Here is a 19,787-nt window from a genome sequence, read left to right on the forward strand (position 1 = left end):
GGGAAAGGGAAAGGGAAAGGGAAAGGGAAAGGAACCTACTTGTTGTTGCATTCTTCTGTGGGGTGTTAGTAAGTCAGGGTCTGCATTCTGTAACTTGGTGGCACTGAGCAAGGATGGGCCGGAGAATTGCGCATGCACCAGCCTCAAGTTGTGCTTCAGCCATGTAAAACTACCTCTATCCTTGCTGATCTTGAGGGAAGTGACTGTTTGCTTTGCAGACCCTGAAGTAAATAAACTGTCTGAAAGGGCAATGGCTGCTGCAAGAGGTAGAGGAGCTCCAAACTGTTTGGGGGTGTCAGCGTAGGGCACAGTGCCATTTGCTGTTGATTGCATTGCACCCTGCACTTGGGCAGTCTCTTGGCTGTTAGATCTGGAGCCTGCAGTATTCCCCTGTTGTTGTGGCTCCCAGGCACAGGTTGATTGCAGGCATATGGCCTATAAAAAAAAAAAAAAAACAAACCAAAAAAAACCCCCAAAAAACTAGACCTGTGAGGCTGAAAGAAAGATCTTGGTGGGCTTCACCTCCACAGCCTCTGAAGTTGCCTTGGTTCTGATGTGCAAGATGTGTGTGAAGGAGGTGCAGAGGAGGAACAAGAGGATGGGCAACAGTGGGAGCCTGTGGCTCCTGGGAGGGACCCGTGTGCCAGCAGCAGCTGGCTGGCAGATCACCCCACCAGGCTATCCAACTGTGCCCAACAAGTGGGGCCCCCGGGCAGGCAGGAGGAGGGGATGGTGGCTACATTGCTGCCTTACAGCTGGCAGAAGTGCTGGTGCATGGGAGGGGGCCTGAGACAGGAGGCATTTGTGTGGCTTGCTATCTCCCACTGTGACACAGCAGGTCTGTACTTACACAAAAGGGCTTGAAGGATTGTTGTCTTGCTTTGGAAAAATTTCCACTGATTTGAAAACGAGAGCTTTGCCTGAATAAAGAACTGTGAATTTATCCAGATATAGAAGTTTTCTGTATTATTTGCTATTGTAAGGGCCTGTCCTAATTTTGGGACGTGTGTGTGTTTGAGTGTGTATGTGTATGAATGCATGTGCAAGAGGGAGAGAAATCTCACTGCCTAAAACTGTTCTGCCAAGATAAACTTTGGAGCATTTTATAAATTAACTCTGCTCTATGTGTTTATTTTTCTTTTGGAGATTCTAAAAGGAGACTGTTCAACTCATCTTATTAGGGGCAGCATATTTTTTTAGAGGAAAATAAGTTCCTACTCTGCACTGGAAAGTATTTGCTATTTTCAGCTAAAAGTATTCTTTCCTTCTGACCTGGCATATTAGATAAGATTTATATTTCTGACCTGACATTAGGTAGTTAAGATTTATTCTTCTATATTAACTTTACTGAGCTTGCAAGCTATTCATTTACAGCATAGGGAATATATTTATGGCAGAAGCAAAGAAAGTTCACTACAAAGTAGTAAAATATGTTATTAGGAGTGTCCCGTAGACTGATGAAAATTGTGAGTGCCCTTGCAGCTGGCTCCCTTCTGTCTCTTTTTTCCTTCTTTGTTATTTCAACTTTAAAACTTGAATTTGAAGTCAGTTTCAATGGTGAATAACTTAAAAGAGTCCAGATGATTCTAATATAGCCGCATATACATACGTACATATATGCTGTGATTGAGAGGTGCAGGGAAGGGGATAACAAGTGACTTGAATTCTCTCCACGTTCTGCTGGCAATGACCCAGGCATAAGTAACGTTGGACCTCTCTCTCCTGCCAGTATAAATCAGGAGGGACTCCACTGAGGTATAAAGCTGGTGTGTGAGTGAGAGCTGAATCAGATCTAGAGCTTTCCTATATCCAGAGGTGTGGGCCCAGGCAATCCGTTAATGTCCAATTGACTTAAAGAGGGGAACCGCAGACTATGATGGAAACCTGGAAGTGCTTCAAGCCTCTATAGACAGAAAGTTGGAAAGTTAAAGGCCTCCTATTGAAATCAGTGACAAAACCTCCCATTAACTTCAACAGGAACAGAATCAGGCCCTAGAAATGGCTGGAAGCCAAAGAACTGGATAGCTCAAGAAATAGGTAATAGGAGCTGATGACTTTCACCAATAAATCACCAATGCAAACCTGGCCGTGCTCGGTTTAGACTCAAAATTGCTTTCATCTGATGTTTGTTTGAAACTGTACGCATTGTAAAACCTTCAAGAAGAACTGGCAGTCATGATAGCTGTCTCAGCAAGAGGCTGATGAGGTGGACGGGGTGTGGTGTCTCCTCCATCCCCACGTCATCGGAAGGAGTCCATCTTAAAAAGAAGCAAGAAGCACTGGCCTGCCTATAGAGAGAGAAGTGCTTGGGCTCTGCTGTTAACCAGAAGTTTTCTATTTCAGAAACTGTCAGACTACTCTGTAAATCCACTTAGACTGCATATATTGGGGGAGGGGGTTATGGCTCCACAGCAAGCCAAGAGGAGGAGTAGATATTTCCATTTGTAGACAGTATTCAACTGCTGTCACAAGAGAGACTAGAGATGTGCAGAGCTTTGAGGAATTAAATGTGTCGGAGAAAGGGCTTGGCATAGGGAAGTTAGGGCCATCAGGCATTGCGAAGGCTGGGAATTGCTTATAGAGTGGCAGCAAGCAGTGCTGTGCACTGCAGTTCAGCTGATGAACTCTGCTGCCCATCCCTTCTGTGACACCACATCGCTCTGCAGCGGAGGAGGATGATTTTGTAAATTTGTACTAAACCCGAGGCCAGTTGCCCTGCCATCCATCGTGGCACTCCCTGACAAAACTGGGGGGAAATGCAAAGCATTATGGAGGCCCCTTTCCTCCCCCTGACCCAATATTTTTGCAAAGAGTGAACTTTTTCCACTGGTTCCTGAAGGGTCCTGCACTGCTGCTTGGAGAGCAGTAGACAAACTGGGTGAATATTTTGGCATCTGTGCTTGGTCAAACAGCCATAACCATGTTTGATATCAACTGACATATTCGGAATAGTTCATGACTTTCCAAACTCCACCCTTCATATTCTTGTATTTGATAGACCTCAGGGCTATGTACTCTATTACAGTATGCAAACTTTTCCCACTCCTTCCTTACTTCTACCAGGCCATGTCTGACAAAGGCTCCAAGGATTCACATCTTTCTGTATACGCAAAGATTCATAGCTTGTTTTTACAATCTGTCTTTGTAAATCAAAGAAGCTGTTCACTGTTTCTTTTCTCTCACCAAGAAACCCACTGCTATCATCAAGTCATCACAACACAGCTCAAGGGCATCCGTTCTCTTTTCACCGTTTCTCCTCAAAACCCTGGCCTTAGAACTGTAAGTTGCAATAACTTGTGGCTTGGCATCAAAAGGGGAAAAGTATGCCGAGCAGGAAACTTGCTTATAGGTATGAGTAGAGGAGTGAGGGAGAGGGAACACTAAGGCAGTCTTCCTTTGGGGTGGTGCTAAGGAAGAACAGGAATTGATAGGATGATGAGAAAAAAATTATTTAAAAAAATCATTTTACGAAGGGCGCATTATCATATACCCTACATAACATTGTCACATGTGAATTCTGTTGTGTCTGCTCTGGTTCATTACATTCACCTGCTAGTTCTTCTTTCCAGTGGGCTTGGGTTGGATCCAGGCACATTATGGATAGTGAGGAGGACATGGACCACTCCTGTATTAAATCAGAGGCAGGCTAATGGAGCTGATCTAGAGTTCCTCTACCACTTGCCACTTCAGAAAATGCAGCATTTTGGGTCTATCCCTATGCTTACTTATTTAGCTAGTCTGGTTTGATGTATGTTCTCATTCTGTGAATTACTTCAGTCACTACTTTGAGAAATAGTGCCTGAGTTCAATACCTGTAGGAAGAGAGGGAAGGTGGAAGCTTGACAACCGTAACTGAGCAGATGGCAAAGTTCGAGAAAGCTCATGAGTACATAGTGCTGGCCAGGATGAATAAGTACAGTGTGGGGAAAGCAGTAAAGGTATCCCTCCCAGACTTTTAAGTGGCAAATTGCAGCTGTTCTCTTACAAAAGATGGTGGAATACCCTCATGGACTTTACCAGCACCTTGGGAAGAGACGTACAGATTTGCTCCTCCTTTCCTTGGTGAGTGAGAACAAAAATCCCCCACCAACTATCATGTTTTTTTAATAGCCTGTATAAACATTTAAGCTGGATTCTGTGCACATGCAAATTTTATGCTGGCAAAGCTCTGTGAGTTATTTGCTTCCTGCCACGAGCTGTAACTAGGAGCAGAATCAATCCCTTAACCTTTATGAGTGTTTATTCTGCCTAAAGCAACTCCTGTTAAAAACAATGCAGAGGTTCTAATTGAAAACCTCGTGTTAGTCTGGCATGTGCCTTATGATCACGACATTTCTGTTCTCTGATAAAAGGCAGGAATATTAACTCTTCTTGCTGTTCCCTCAGCAGACGCACAGATGCAGGTACACACATACACGCATATGCAAGGACATCCCCCTGGGGAACATCAGCATAAAGGTTTCACCTGTACATAATCAAAAAAGGGAAGGGTCCATATAACTTTCTAGTGTAGTTTTAGGCATGCCAGGCTCAACAAAAAGAGAAGAGGGTCCCCTACTAAGCTTCCTGTGTATTTTTTTTTTTTTTAGTTTAGTGTTTGGTTTAACCTATATAAAATTAATGATTTCATTTTCCATGGCCAAACAGACCATAAGAAGTGGGAGAAGAGATGGAGTTTTCAGACAAACCAAAGGGCTTTGTGTGGCTTGAAAGAAAACAACTTCTGTCTAGGATTATTAGTATCCTTTTTACCTATTCTTTAGGACAATTTCAAAGGGAAAATACTTTAAGAACAAGTCAAGACCTTTAATTCTTGCTTGTGTCTGTGTCAATTTGTATGTATGTATGTGAATGTGTATATACAGATACAGATATGAATGTGTAGAGGAGAAGGGAAAGATGAATAGATGTATGAGCATTTATATTATTTTTATTTATCATTTATATTTTAATTTGATAATGATATTTTTATATTTTATAAAATGATATTAAAATTTCCATTAAAATTATGAATTTTGTCAATATTTTGTGAACGGTGTTAAACACCACCCTGCACTTTTGGTAGGTTTACGGTTTTCTGACACCTTTGTCAAGTGTTATATACACTGATGGTCAAAAAGGTCTTTTTAGCAGATCATGGGCATAGGCTGAGTAAAGGAGATTTTCCAGCTCTAGGACTACAGCTGTAGGCTCGGGGGTTCCTGGGCATGAAGTACATAAGCCAGAAAAGGCTTATGTAGGAGTCAGGGAGTATGAGATGGAAGATTCTTCTTCTGAATAAGTTCTCTTATATGCAGTACCACAATTTCTGTGGCTGATCTCTTTTGGACAAGATGTGTCCAAGGTGTCTGCAGAATTCCAGATGAAAAACACAGGCCCTTTTTGGTGCACACAGCAGTAACCACAGTCAGTCAAGGAACCAGGGTGGAAGGCTCAACCAGCAAGTTCCATAGATGAATAACTTATTTTTCAAAAAATTATGCAAGGCTTCAGAAAGGATTATGGATTGACTTTCATAATGCTTGGTGGTCTTTTAGTGGTAGCTACGGTTAGAATACTCCTTTTTTACATAATCAGTGAAGCATGGAAATGCAAGAAAAGATTACTCTTTTGATTAATCTATTTTATCTGGACTCAGGTGTGATTTATACTGAGGAAGAAATTAACTTCTCCACTCACTGGGTAGCTGGGAAATTATGTGATTTCAGAAAGAGGTGAATAGCAGCCTGTCCCCATCTTGAAAGAGCACAGTTTACAGTTTCCTTTGTGGCCAGCCAGATCCTGGCAAATAGGAATAAGATGCCCCCACTTCAGTCACTCCCCACTCAGTGCTTCTAACCTCCATAAAGCTTGGGAAGTCTTGTGTTCATCAGAGTATCCAGCCACAGCACATAGAAAAATTGTAAAAGAAAGCCTATTTGAAATTTCCTTCACAATTTTCACGTCCATGGAGTGATCGAGCCCACTTTGACCTCTAAGAGACCACACAACCATCATATATGTCACTTCTTGTTACATGGTTTCCTGAAATATACTGAACTCAGAGTTAGTAATGTAACAGCTTACTTGTTCTAAGACATACATTTGGAAGAAGCTGGGGGTTTAAAGCATGATTAGTATCTCAGTGAATTACTCAGATGAAGGAACATGGTACCCAGTCATGGAAGAGAATAAGCATTCTCAAATCATGCTAATGTTATAGGCTGTTAGCAGAAATAAATTATGCCAGCAGAGAAAGGGAAATATTTTTGTCCACAATCTGTCCAGGGGAACTTGTCTTTATATTTACTTGTTCCTCAAAATAACTTTGGTCTTTTCTTAGGAAATAACATATAACCTAAGCAGCCATGGGGATGTCCTCTTGCTGACATTCATTCACAACTGAATCCTACTGACAAATTCTTACACGAGTGAAGTTTCCCCTCAATGGGTAGCTTAAATAGCACATTTAAGTTGTTTCATTCCTAAAGCCAGAGTCTTGGGCTTAAAAATGCTTAACATAGCACAGGTTATAAATTCTACACCCTCATACAGCATTCTACTTTCACTTTTAATACACCCTCAGCCCTAAAACTCGTTAATTGCTCAACTCTTCATGAAATGTAAACACAAAAGATGAATGTGTGCCTTCATTTTGAACTGCAAAACAGAAGCTGTTTTTTTGCAAAATACCAAATCGTGTAATTTATTTACCTTTCCTGCCTTCAAGATCTTGTCTAATAGATTTTATGACATCTGTCACCATTATGCCCAGCACAAGGATGTCTCATCTTAGTTCACTATTTTCAGTTCTGTGTTATACTGAAACTTTCTGGAATCTTCATCCATCTGCATGTATTTGCGAAATACATGCACTTAACATCTTCTGACTCCCATTTTAAATAAATATCCTTTGGTCCCACTTGGTTCTATTTTGGAGGGGTAATTCTTCACTTGGAAGTGTAACATAGAGTAAAATAAAAACAGCAACTCCTTATTCAGTGGCATAGAAAAAAGCTAAATCAATTATGAACATTCTAGGAAAAGGAAACAAGGTTATGAAACACTTGCCGACACTGGTGTTTGTAATCTTCATGAATAAGCAATGCAATAACGCAAGGCAAGTGTGCGTGGGAGGCGCGCTCTGAAGAAACTGGCTGTTTTCCTCTCTCTGACCAATTGAGCTGTTATGAATAAAAAATGTTGTTGCTAAAGAAACCTGTAATAAATCCTGTTGGGAGTATTACATGTGCTGATAACATACATAAACTTTGTAAACATATTAAAGTGTCAGGTTTTAGTAGCTCTGGTTCATGTGGATGTTTGTAAATGTTAGTCAAGAAATGCAATGGAAATCTTGTTGCACCAGCTGGTTGCTCCTACTTTTCTGGTTCACACGAGAGCCTTCTCCTCTTCCTTCCCCTTGAAACAGAACCTCACTTTGTAGAGAAGATGAGGAAAAAGGGCTCAAGCCCTACCTCTGCTGTAACTTCCCACCAAAACACTGTCGCCAGAGAAGCTGCACAGCTGGTGAGTTATTTGGAGAGAAGTGGGGTGGATGAGCTGGTGCTTGATAAAGGATTTATGCTATTCTGAACATCCATGCTTTGTGTAGTGATGCCCTCCATTGACACCTCCATCAAAGTACAGTTGGCAGCCCTGAGCAAGGCATTTGAGTTGCCTTTGAGTAGGTGGGAAGAGTTGGGTACCTCCAAAAGGGATTGACAAAAACCAGCATGCTGAACAAGGGGTTTTCAGCCTAGTCATGGGGAAATACTGGGGTCAGAAACTGTCTCAAATCCTGGCTGTCCAGGGGGTTTAGGTGCCCTGGCACTACTACTCGGCCCTGCAAGCCGATATATTCATTAACAACAGAAAGGAGACCTCACTCTTTTCTTTTGAAACACACGAAGAAGGGAGCAGCAGCCTTGCTGCCCTTAATGTATCCAAAATCTTAGCAGCAAAAAAATTTGGCCAGGAGTAGAAAATCTAAGTTAAATTAACTCTTCTATCTAGCATGACTCTAGCCTATGTTGATCTGCTCTAATAAACTGACTTTTTGTCACCTGGATTTGTGTGTAATTTGCTTGCACCCATTTTAGTTAGCATAGAAGAGGAAAGAGCTCGGGAGGCCCGGGTACGGGAGCAAGGGTGCGTGTGACTGTATTCCAGTGTCAGTAAGAAATCACCTGCAGAGTCCTGTGCTCACTGTAGAAGAACTTTGTACTGTTATTTTTATTTGTTATTATTTATTTATTTCCTTTTTTTACCTAGGGTTTCTTTAACACAAAATCTCAAAGTCTCTGCAGAAGACCTGAGCTCAGAAGTCTCCCATGCCAGGTGGACGCTCAATGTCAGTAAGCTGAAGTCTCATGTTCGAAACAACAAAACATCTGAGAAATGCCCATGAATCAAGGGTGAGGTGACAATTAAGCAGGGCTTTGAAGGCGAGGGACTCAGGTGTTTAAATCCTGCCCCAGACACACCTTAGGCACCTAAGTCCTGTTCTTGGATCTGAGCCTTGCTGTGTCTGCCCTTGCTCTTTACAGGAAGCCACAGGAATCACACATCGTTGCTATCCCAACACCTATCAATGAGCCCCTGTTTTATTTTACAGTGCCCCAAAATCTGCTTTACCCTGCAGGAAATATCAAACGTCTGAAATCCCATCTAGGACCTTTCAAGTTTAAACATGAAACATGTCAGGACATAAAAGTGACACACAATAAGAGGCTTGAAAGGATAATGTTTATAGCAGCGCGCTACCGGAACTCGGTGTAGACCTGTGGTTCGGGGGTTTGCTTTCATTTAAAAGTATCACTATATACATTTCTTTATGTTCTTCCCCGCTAATTACTCTGTCATGTGGAGCTGAAGTATCGGCGCAATGCCGGGGTGCTGCTCAGAGCAGGCGGGATCTCAGTGCCGTCACAGTTCATGTCGCTCCCGGTTCAGCTCTGGTCCCCATAGCTGAGTTCTTCCCTAGCAGCACTGGAGGGATATAAGTTTTGTGGCTTCTTTGCTTCAGTGGGTGCTATTTTTGATCACACAAGTAAATAACACTAACATTTTAAAACGCATGGTCTATAGCTCATAATCTAGAAATCGAAACACACAAAAATGTCTATTAGTCAGCTATCATATAACCATAGTACAATCGTTCCTTCTTTTTAAGCAGCATTGCTCATCGCACCGCTCACTGCTAACAACAAAAAATAGGGTTAAAGTAATCATTAATAAAATCTGTTGGATTTTATTATGACAAAGCATTTAATAAGTAATCGTTCTGCCATTGCCAGAAGCTCAGTTATTCAATTATTTATAAAAAAGTTGTAGCTCTTCTCCTTTTTTTTGGAGAACCATAATATGTTTTGCATGAATATTCTCTGAATATTTTTATCTGTGGCATTGTTTGTGGTAATAGCAGACCGACAGACTTTTGTATAAAAACGTACATGGTTTCAGCTGCCTTTTGTCATCTGATAAGATTGCTTTGTTCTCCATTATTTTGGTAAAAAATTGGCAAAGTGATTTTGAGTAGTTCAGACTCCAAAATTAGAAATGAGACAAAAATATTTTTTTTTATTAGCTTTTATACCTCCTCCACCAGGCTTTCGCAACTTTTCATTTAATTTCAAGAGAAAAAGGGACAATTTACTGTGGGGGAAAAAACTTCTTAAGAGCCTCCGTAGTTTTAACAGATGAGTTTTCCTAGTAGTCACTGTCTATAAATGACTGAATATGAAATGGTAGACAGCTTATTAATATTAGCAATAAACAGCTGTAGTCAAGCCAGCACACTAGCTTTATTAACCAGAAAGCAAAACGAGCATGCTAAGCAAGAGGTAATGAGTAAGTCTGATTTTTAAGTCCTAGCTCAGATTTTATTAGGCATATCTTCCATTATCTTCAGTGAAAAATTAACAGCAAGAAGCAGCAGCAGACCGGGCATTTGCAAAGGCTTGATACACCAATAACAAAGCTTAAAAGAAGAAATTAATCTCAGTTAACTTTATTGACTTCAGTTGGCTCAATAGGTGAAAGTAGTAAAATAGCTGTTCTTTTCCTATGCTTAAGAAAGAGATTGCCTCCCAAGCAGGCTATATATCACAGTTTCGAAAGGTACAGACCATTGTTTTTTCCTATTTAGGTATCGTACATATTTGGATCATGCAATTTTTCAAGTACTCTAGCACAGGAATTCTTCCAAACTCCAAATGTTTCCTGAGGTCCTGCAGAAGAAAAGCTCTCTCCAGCTACAGTGAAGTCCATGGGACTTTGTCCACTGAAAGCAAAGGAAGCAGGTTCAAGCTCTAAAACCATCTCATTAATAATAGCAATATTTTGTTCTGCCTGCAAAGAGAAATGGGACTTTTTATATATTTGCTGGTATACCATCCTATATCAATGGCTTTGAGAAGTTGTGGGAATATATGTATTTACAGTTTAACATTAATTTTAAATAGCATAAGAAATGTTTTCAGCAGCTGAAAGAAACAAAATTTGAAATTATCACCCTTTCAGATGTCAGATATGAAACGGGAACTGGTCTGTAACATCCTTCAGTCTCTTGGGATAACAACATGTATCATTCCACATGCAGCTGGTATACTTCAAGCACAGATCTATGCGCATAGAGTTATAAAAAACCAACGCAAGCAGGCTATCCCTATAATACTTCTAACACTTTCAGCAATGGGTAGAGATTTTCTAATATTTAATTATTTAAGTTATCACTACAGTGAAATACATACACAGTTTATGAAAATGCGATGAAACTGTTCTCCATCTGCTTTTGTTTCTAATGACTGCAATAGGAATTTTACAGTCTATTTTGAAACAAACAGGATCTCATCCAAAAATGAGAAATATAGTTTCATTGCAAAAAAGATGCACTTGTCACCAGCAAAGTATTTACCCTGACAATGTTAATATGAAAACATCACAGAAAAAAAAAAATTATCAGCAGCATACAAATAGTTTGAAAGAGAACGAACACTGAACAAATTAATCCCACCCAAGGACAGATTCAGCTTACTTGATGGCTGCTTGCATGGCTAACTTCTGCTTTAAATTATTGCACTCAGATATTAAATTACTTCTCTTCAAAAAAAAAATGGTAACAACACCTATATTATATATAGAATATGTAACATTACCATCTGTGCCATGCCATCTAAACATACATGTAGAGATCAGCAATATACATATTGATGATGAACTATGAAAAAAATTGCTTCCAAAATGCAGTGTTATTTTAACTAATAATGTAATTCCTCTTTTCTTGTTGACATTTTACCTCCATGTGAATGACACCCTCCACGAGGGTATAAAAAAACTGAAGACATAATTTTACCAGTTTGTGTTTTGTCAGTTCTTTCCTGTTTTGTTTTTTTATATAGCTATGTTTTCAAATGGGCTGTTACGCATCTGCTTAATTTTGAATTCGTAAGTAGTTGCATGCAAACCAAGCCAGAGAGCCAGAGGGTTTGCAGGGTGGAGCCCTCCACTCACGACAGTGACCAGAAGCAGATGCTGGAAGACCTGCAGTCCCGCGTCAACAGAGGAACCAACGGAGGAGCGACAGAAGGAGCGACCGAAGGAAGGAACGAACGAACGCCGGGTGTCGTGAATGTGCCGTTACAGCAGAAAGCAGAAGGCAATTGTCAACGTCAGATATTGGGGGACTACCAATAATATACATCATGGTAGCCCTACATCCAAACTGCAATTCCACTAGGTCATACTGATAGTTTTACTCCCAGATGTAGGAGTTGTGGTACAAAAGCAGAATTTTCTATCACTTTGCTTATTCTAGCGACTTCCAAATTTAGTCCATGGCTCACTGGTAGTCCACAGGGTCATGGAAAATGGTCTGCCGGTCATTCACAGACCCATAGCAAATAATACTTAATTTCTGTCTGTTAAAAGGTCAATGAGAAAGGTGCACAACTGTCAGTACTAAGTTTTGAGTGTTGGTGGTGGCCTGCAGAGCCAAAATATTTTTGAACTATTGACTTAATCCTACTTTTTTCCTAAGCAAACTGTAATCACCGGCAGATGCATAGAACTTCTTATGTATTGGTATGCTAGTCTATACTCAGCTGCATATTAATCTCTCTTGTAGGACCCAAACAAGCAACTTAATTTGTTAATCTTAATTGCTCTTATCAGAATAAAAACAAATCTCTTTGCTAATGATATGTTTGCTTTTGAACTTTTATTGATCTTGTCTGCTATGCCTAATTATGGACCCAATCCTCTGCACTCCGTAGTGGACTTCAGAGGAGTTTTCCCTCCTTAGAGCAAATTACACATTTACTGCTGATCATGAGACAGAAATTTAAGATTTTCAAACTAGAAACTTGAGTAGGAGTTTGGGGAGTCAAAGGACTGCAGACCAGACTTTTCTCCTAGTAAAGATTCCTTGGGCAACAGGTACAAAATAAGTTATACTTCAAGACCAGGTCCTTCTGATGGGGTAAATTAACAAAGAAACTTCAGTTTATACCGGCTGAGAGTCTGGCCCAGCATATTCTGAATTAGTTAGCTCAGGCTTCATTATTCCTTTCTCTTAAAACGTGGGAGTCGACAATATAATACATAGAATGGGGGACTCGGGTATGAAACAAAGTAGCACTGGCTCACTGACTGCTTGATGGCAACTGGTTTGTACTGTATTTAAAAATACATAGGTTAAATGGAAATTTGAAAACACTTCCCTAGCAATGGGTTTAGGACTCGTGTTTAAAGGGGACTAACTGGGCAGAAGAAACAGAAACCCAAAGAAAGTTTTCCTTGTAATAGATGAATTTGACAGGTGTCATCTATATCTGCACACTATCATTTTTTTTTCAAGTTCCAGTATTCCCTAATAGCGATTCATAGATTTGTAAAGTCCAAATGATCAGCGCCAGTGGTGACCGTAACCTCTTTTACAGCAACTTTCATAAACACCTACTCTCTAATTTTTGCCTCACACCAAATAACCGCTAGTTAGAGCAAAGCGTGTTTTACAACCGTCCCGACTTGAAGACCTCAGCCAGCGGACAATGTGCACCCTGTCCAGGTGAGGTGTTCTGATGGTTATTTGTCTTCGCTGCCAAAATAATGAGCCAGACTTCCATTCTGACTCTTTCTGGCTGTGATTTTTCAGCCACTTGCTCTGCTGTGAATTTAACTTCACTCTTGCATTTTAACCAGAAGACTTCGAGCAAGTACTCAGTACCTTCCCCGCCTTGTACCGACCAGCTAATTATTTGCGGCCACCGCTTCCACCTCGATTTCCCGAAAACTACGCTGCTGAACGGAGAGGGAGGTGGCGGCGGGGGGGGGGGGGCTACGACAGGCCGAGGTGGGAGGGCGCTGGCCGTGAGGAGCACCGAGACTGGCCCGGGGCGGGAGGGCCACCTGCCTTCCCCCGCCAAAAAGGCGGCCCCGGGAGCGGGGGCAGCGGCCGTGCCGGGCCGTGGGGAGCGGAGGGGAGCGGGGGGGAGCGGCGGGGAGCGGCGGGGAGCGGAGCCGCACCTGCTGCCCGCCGCGGCACAGGACAGCAGAGGTCGCCGCCGGCCCGGCTCTGGCCCGCCGCGGCGAGCACCAGGTGCCGGAGCAAGGACGGGCGGAGGGGGGCCCCGCTCCCCGACCCTCGCCCCAGGCGTGGGGGTGCTGCCCTCCTACCCCTGCTGTGCCCCCGACCCGGGGCTGAACCCCTCCAACCGCGCCCGTCGGGGTGCCCCCACGGGGCATGGGGGTGTGGGTGTGTGTGGGGGTACAGCTTGTGGGCCCGCGGCTGCCAGGGGTTAAAGGAGTGGGTGGGAAGTGATGGAGGCTGCGGAGCCCTCCCTTGCCAAGGATAATAAATCGGATGCCCTGACATGTTTTACTTAGCCCTTAGTGCTCCCTCGCTGCGCGGCCGTGGGGATGGGAGGGCTGGAGCCCCGGTCTCCCTCGTCCTCGGCTCCGCTTTAGGGGCACTTTAGGTGAATCAAACCTTGTGTGCAGGAGGCAAACCATACAAAGGAGGCTTTCAAGGGTGAGGCATGCCAAGCAGGGGAAGGGAGAGAGCGCTGAGAAAAAACCAAAATTAAAATAATAGTAACCCCCCCGTCCCCTCCCTGTGGAAGTAACTCAGTTACTTCTTGCTGATTAAATGCAGGCTGCCGCGGTTTATGACATCTCCTCGGTATCTGCAGCTGTCAGGGAAAGAGGACAGGCAGGAGCAGCCCCTCCGCCGCCGGCGCGCAGAAAATGCCTCCCCAGAACGGGCGACGGGTCCGGTGCCGGCGGGGTGGCGAGGCGGGACCGGGCGCTCGTCCCGCTGCCCCCCGCTGCCGCAGCCCGCCGCCGTCGGCGGCTCCTTGCGGCGCCCCGGCGGGCTCTGACCGGCGGCCCTGCCGCGGGGGTCACCGCCGACCCCGGCCCTCGGAGCTGCCCGCTGCTGCCGGCCAGGCCGGAGCCCCCCGCCGGAGCCCGGGCCCGCCCGCCCGCCGCAGCGCCCCGGGACCTGGACAGCGCCAAACCGAGGGGGCGACGGTCTTCGGCCGCGCTTTTCTTCCCGCCCCGGTGCCGGGGGCTCCCCTCGCCTCCGGTCTCCCGCATCGCCTCCTCCGGACGGCAGCGCCCAAGGAGCTGCTGCCAGCACCCCCGGCTGCCGACCCTCGCCCCCCCCCCCGGCCTGCGGGGACGCCCCGGCCCTCCCGGCTCCCTCCTGCCGCCGCCCCGCACCCAGGCGACATCGGTCAGGGGCTGGCTGAGGCAGAAGGGACGAACTCCCTCCATCCCACGGGGTTACAAAAAAAAAAACCCACAACCAAACCATAAAATATCAGGGGCCACAGCCCCGGGGCAGTGCCGGTGCATGACCAGGGGGCTTCCCGGACGGTGCCACCGAGGTGGCTGGTGGCGAGCGAAGGCTGGAAGTCAGCGGCCGGGCAGCGCCGCGACACCCCAGCCCTCGACTCCGCACCGCCGGGCGCCAGCCTTAACCTGCAGCGATGCTGTGTGCTGCTGGTTCTGGGGCGGGGGCTTCTCCCTCCGTCCTCCCCCAGGGCGCTAAATGGTGACCGGGGTGGAGAAAGGCGCGTGGGGCATCACGGCAAAAAAAGTTACCTGTCGTGACATCGCGCTTTCCCTTTAGGAAATGGCAAGAGCTAAGAAAGGACGATCCCCTTTACTAGAAATATAAATAGAAAGGAGCAGACGCAGGTCTTGCCGGAGCCCGCTCTGCTCATCCCGGTGAGGTGAGAGAGAAAAGCAGAAAGAGATGAAAATTCGCCTTCATCCCCGCAACTCAAAGAAACTGCCCGCAGATCCGCGGGCGCGGGACTTGCTTCCTAGCGCAAAGGCAGCGGGGGCACAGGAACCCCCCGGACAGGTGAACAGCACAACGAGAGGAAGCAGAAGTTATCAAAGTATAAATCTCTTCGCACTTACTTCTTCCCTGTCGCCGTACCCTGGAGGCGTGCTGGCTGCCAATGTATTCCATAAAGTTCAAAGTGATAAAAAACCAAGAAATCAGTCGCAATTGCATAGTAACCCTTTGAGAGTTCGACTTCTCCTTTTCCTTCTTTTTTTCTTTCCTTTAAAAAAAAGATAAACCGGGGTGGCAGGCGGCAAGGGATGAACACAGCAGCAGAAGTACCTGCACTGAGATCCAAAGCTGGGCTTGGCCGGCTTGATGGCTTGTGCCTTTTTTTTTTTTTTTTTCCTTTTTATTTTTTTCTTCTTCTTTTTTTTTTTTTTTTTCCCCCCCCCTCCGCTTTTCCTATTGCACTTTCCAACCTTCCGCCCCGCTACCTGCCGCAAACCTCAGAGGGGAGTCAGCAGCGGAGAGGAGCCGAGCAGCCGCCGCCGGGGTCCATGCCGGGCCGGCGGCCGGCAGCATGTTGTGGGGGTGCCGGGGTGCCTGCGGCTGTGCGCGCCCGTGTGTGCGCCGGGCGGGCGAGGTGCCGACAAGGCCGGGTGGATGGATGGCGGTGGGAGAGGAGTGTGCGAGGGCGGGAGCGGCGGGGGGGCAGGAGGAGGACCCAGCCCCGCCGCCGCCGCTCCGGAGCAGCCGCGCTCTGCGCCGCGGGCACCGCCAGCCGCCGGGCGCAGGTGGGCCGGGCCCCCCCGGCTCTCCCGCCCGCCGACCAGGAGCCCCCGGGCTTCATGCGGGAGCTGCTCCGGAGCGGGGCCCCGGGGGAGAGGCCCCGGGGCGGGGCGGGGCGGGAGGAGGCGAGCCCCAGAGCCCCGGCGCGGCGGGGGGGGGAGGCTCCCGGCGCCCGGCCGAGCCCCCTCGGGGCATCGGCGCCCGAGCATCCTCCAGCGGCGGGGCCGGGCGGGGGACGCCGCTCCGCGCCGGCCCCGCGGCTGCGCTGCCCCCCGCGGCGGGGCGGGGCGGGCCCGGGGCCGGGCCCGGGGCCGGGGCCGGGGCCGGGGCGGGCGGCAGGGCTCCGTAGCCTCGCCGGCGGCCCCCGCCCGGAGGGCTCCGCTCGCCTCCCCTCCGTCGCCGGCCTCGCCGGGGCCCCCGCGGAGACGCCGCTGCCCCCCGCGCCCCCCCGGCCCCTCCGCGGGGAGCACCCCCGCACTTGCCGGGGGGACGGGGCGGTGTGCTCGGCCCCTTCCCCGCGGAGGGGGACACAGCGCAGCACCCCCCTCCTGCCCGAATCTGCCCCCCACATCCCCGCTCAAAATGGAGATGGGGAGATCGGGGCGGGGGGGGGGGGTCTCCAGCCTCTCCTTCTCCCCGGGGTTTTCCCCCTCTCCCCGTGGGACAGGCATGTTCCGGGGTGCCTTCTCCGGCGGGACGGGGCAGAGCAAAGCCGCGTGTCCCATCGGGGCCGGGGGCCGTCCCCACGGCCGGCTGGCAGCGGGGGAGACGCGGGGCCGGGCCGCGGGCCGAGCCGAACCGGGCCGGGCCGAACCGGGCCGGGCCGCGCCGCAGCGCCCGGGGGTGCCCGCAGCCGCCTCCCCGCCGCCGGCGGGACCCTCCGCCGAGCCCCGGCAGCAAAGGCGCGGCTGAGCAGCACCTAGGCGAGGCACGGCCGCCTGTTTGACAGAAGGGTGTCGCGTTTCTGTTCTCCGGCAAGGGTGTCTTTTTTTGGGGGGGGAAGCAGAGGGCTAGAAAGGGGGAGGTGAAGCTGATTCAGGGGAAAACCGGCGACTTCACTGAACCCTTTCTTGCTTCCTTTCTTATCTCAGCGGCTATCGCTGGGATGAGAGAGAAAGCCGGATAAAACGACGCTGATCGCATCGGGAACCTCAGTGGTGTGAGGAGCAGCCGCTCTATTTGTAACTGTTTTCCTCAGTCTCTCCCCCCCCGCTGCCCCTCTCAGAGCTGTTAAATATCTGTACCATAAAATGTGGGGGATTTAAAGGTCTGTGGGAGGCTCCCTTTGAAAAGGACTCTGGGGAAAGTCTTTCTAATCCAGGATACTTGAGCCGGATGGGGTGGGATTGCCAGAGAGGCATAAAATAAAAGTCATTCGGCAGACGAGCTGAGGGGCTACGCTGACATGAAGAAAGCGCATTCACCTCGGCGTTGTGTTGTGTTTTGTTCTGTTGGAGACTGAGACTTCTCGTGTGCTAGTGCCTGCGTGGAAATTTCTGAGCAAGCCAGGCGAGTGGCATAAATAAACAAGGCTGCGGAGAAAGGACGGGGCACGCGTGTGAGCCAACCTGCAGCCAGCCAGCCAGCTCGCTCGAGCAGCATTAGCACCAGTGGGCAGAGAAAGCATGTCAAAAAATAAACGCTCTGCAAGAAACATAAGGAAAACATTAAACAAACGGGGAGTGCACTCCCTCTCCTTGCCCTGACAAAGCACGGCTGAGAAACTCTGCTCGCTGCCTCTCCAGCCTCTTCCCTTCCATGTGTCCCTGCTACGGCGGGGACGCGTGGGGCAGATGTGTTGGGAGGCAGCCCCAGGGACCGCGCGGGTCGCCCAAGAGCCTCGGCAAAACGGACTCGTGCGGTGTGTGCCGACCGAGGGCCAAGCAGAAGGGCAGGGTATGCATGAGTGACCAGCGGCGGGGGGCAGAGGTCGCCTATTTGCTGTGGAAGAGGGGCAGAGGCATAGACCGGGGAGAAAACAAAAGCTGCGCCTTGACTCAAGATGGGATCCGAAAAGAGGCAGGGCAAGAGGCTGCCAGAGAGCCAGGTTACCCCCCCCAAGCCAGCTCCGTTAGGGGGGAAAAAAACACCCAACAACAATAACACACCGAACCCATAAACAGTTACTGCCATTCTGTGATAAAAGGAGAAGATTTATGTTGCTGAAATGTGTGGAAGGAGCTTGTTCCAGAGCAAAACTCTGGCGTGCAATTCTCTGTTTATGTCGCTCATCCTGATGAGATATCGGTGGCAAAGTTCAGGCTGACATCAGCCCTCGGGAGGCAGAGCCAGCGGGCTCCGGGCTGCGCGGGGCCGCACAGCTGCGCGCGGGCCTGCGGCCGGTGGACTGCCGGCATCGGCGGGGATCGGGCTTGCAAAAATGCCTCCTCTCACCAGGCCTGGGGACGTGAGGGGCCAGCAGCAGCGCGCACGGCGGAGGGAGCTGGATGTAGTGTTTCCTTGCAACTGAGACGGATGTATCAGAAACAGCTCCCAGGGCGGTTTTGTGCGTCTCTCTGGTTTGGGGTTTATTAAAGAGGGTGGGGAGGGGGAGAATGCCTGACGGTCCGTATTGTTGCTGGGAAGTCAAAGATTTCTAAGCCCTCTGTTTCACTGAACTACATTAAAACCAGCAGCAGGAGACTGTAAAATCAGCTAGGTAGTGGGTTTTAAAAAAAAAAGAAAAGAAATTAATCAAAAAGGAATAGTGTGTGGTGGTTTCACTATTGCAGTTCCTGCCCAGCAGTTTCTCTGTGCAACTTTCCATAGCTAGAAAATGTAAATTTCAGTTTTCAGAATAGCTAATAAATTGGGGAAAAAAGGAGGTGGACTCAAGATGCTCAGATTATATCCGAAATAAGATAATAATATTCAATTAATAGTTGATATTATGCTTGCTTAAAATGGCACTCTAGTCATAAAAACTAGCCATGTGAACAGGACAGCTGAATGCTAACCCTTTGTCATTCTTCTCTAGACTGGAAATAGTTTGTGTAAGTGAACAAAAGGGTCACTAATTTGCCTTTTCAACTTGGGAAACACAGTAAAGAAATAAAGGTCTTAGATTACCTCTGATACATAATTCGAAAATGAAGCATACTGTGTCCAATACAATATCCTTACTTTTCAGGTGCTGCTCAGGGTGTAGATGGCATAGGTCAGACTTCACCACCAAGGAGGTATCCACGGTAGCATCCCCACATACCTGGGTCAGTAACGTCTGCTGAAGGGAGAAGGGTTAGAGGACTGGAGCAGTCATCCTGAATAAAGGTTGCACAACCTGACACATCTACTATTTGTTAAAACACCAACGATATTCTTGGCACTGCACAGGACCCCAAATCATGACAGCCTTTGTCCCAGATTTTTTTTTCTGTACAAACTAAGAAGTAGGCACAGAGTAGGCAAGGCATGCAAGAGGCACAGATATCTAAAAAATTACCCAAAACACACACACACACACACAAAAAAAAGTATGTGTGGGTATCTGTATTACTGCTCTTTTCCATACTTCCAAATCTGACAGTGGTTACATTTTTTCTGTGCTTCCTACCATAACCCGTTTGTGCTTTAGCCATGTTCAGTTTAGGAGGTTAATCTTCTGTAACATAATGAGCTTTCTCAGAAGCTGTTAATATCACAAGCAGAAGATCATAATTGCATTATCTAAATAAACTAAAAGAAGTGAGTGACGAGAAATACTATACTCACAATAAGT

At 47.4% G+C, this 19,787-nt stretch overlaps 1 protein-coding gene across 1 annotated transcript in view; it reads right to left on the reverse strand.

Annotated features, from left to right (window-relative positions):
- The window catches only part of RSPO3 (R-spondin 3), a 63,262-nt gene extending 47,400 nt beyond the window's left edge, over positions 1–15,862 (reverse strand). Inside the window, exons 1-2 of the mRNA XM_075708292.1 lie at positions 15,786–15,862; positions 15,412–15,557 (exon numbers count right to left, since the gene is read on the reverse strand). Coding sequence (XP_075564407.1) covers positions 15,412–15,557; positions 15,786–15,862 — 223 coding nt within the window. The remainder of the gene's footprint in view (positions 1–15,411; positions 15,558–15,785) is intronic.
- Between the last annotated feature and the right edge of the window lie 3,925 nt (positions 15,863–19,787).

Source organism: Pelecanus crispus, chromosome 3 (assembly GCF_030463565.1).
Source record: "Pelecanus crispus isolate bPelCri1 chromosome 3, bPelCri1.pri, whole genome shotgun sequence".
NCBI classification, from domain to species: domain Eukaryota; kingdom Metazoa; phylum Chordata; class Aves; order Pelecaniformes; family Pelecanidae; genus Pelecanus; species Pelecanus crispus.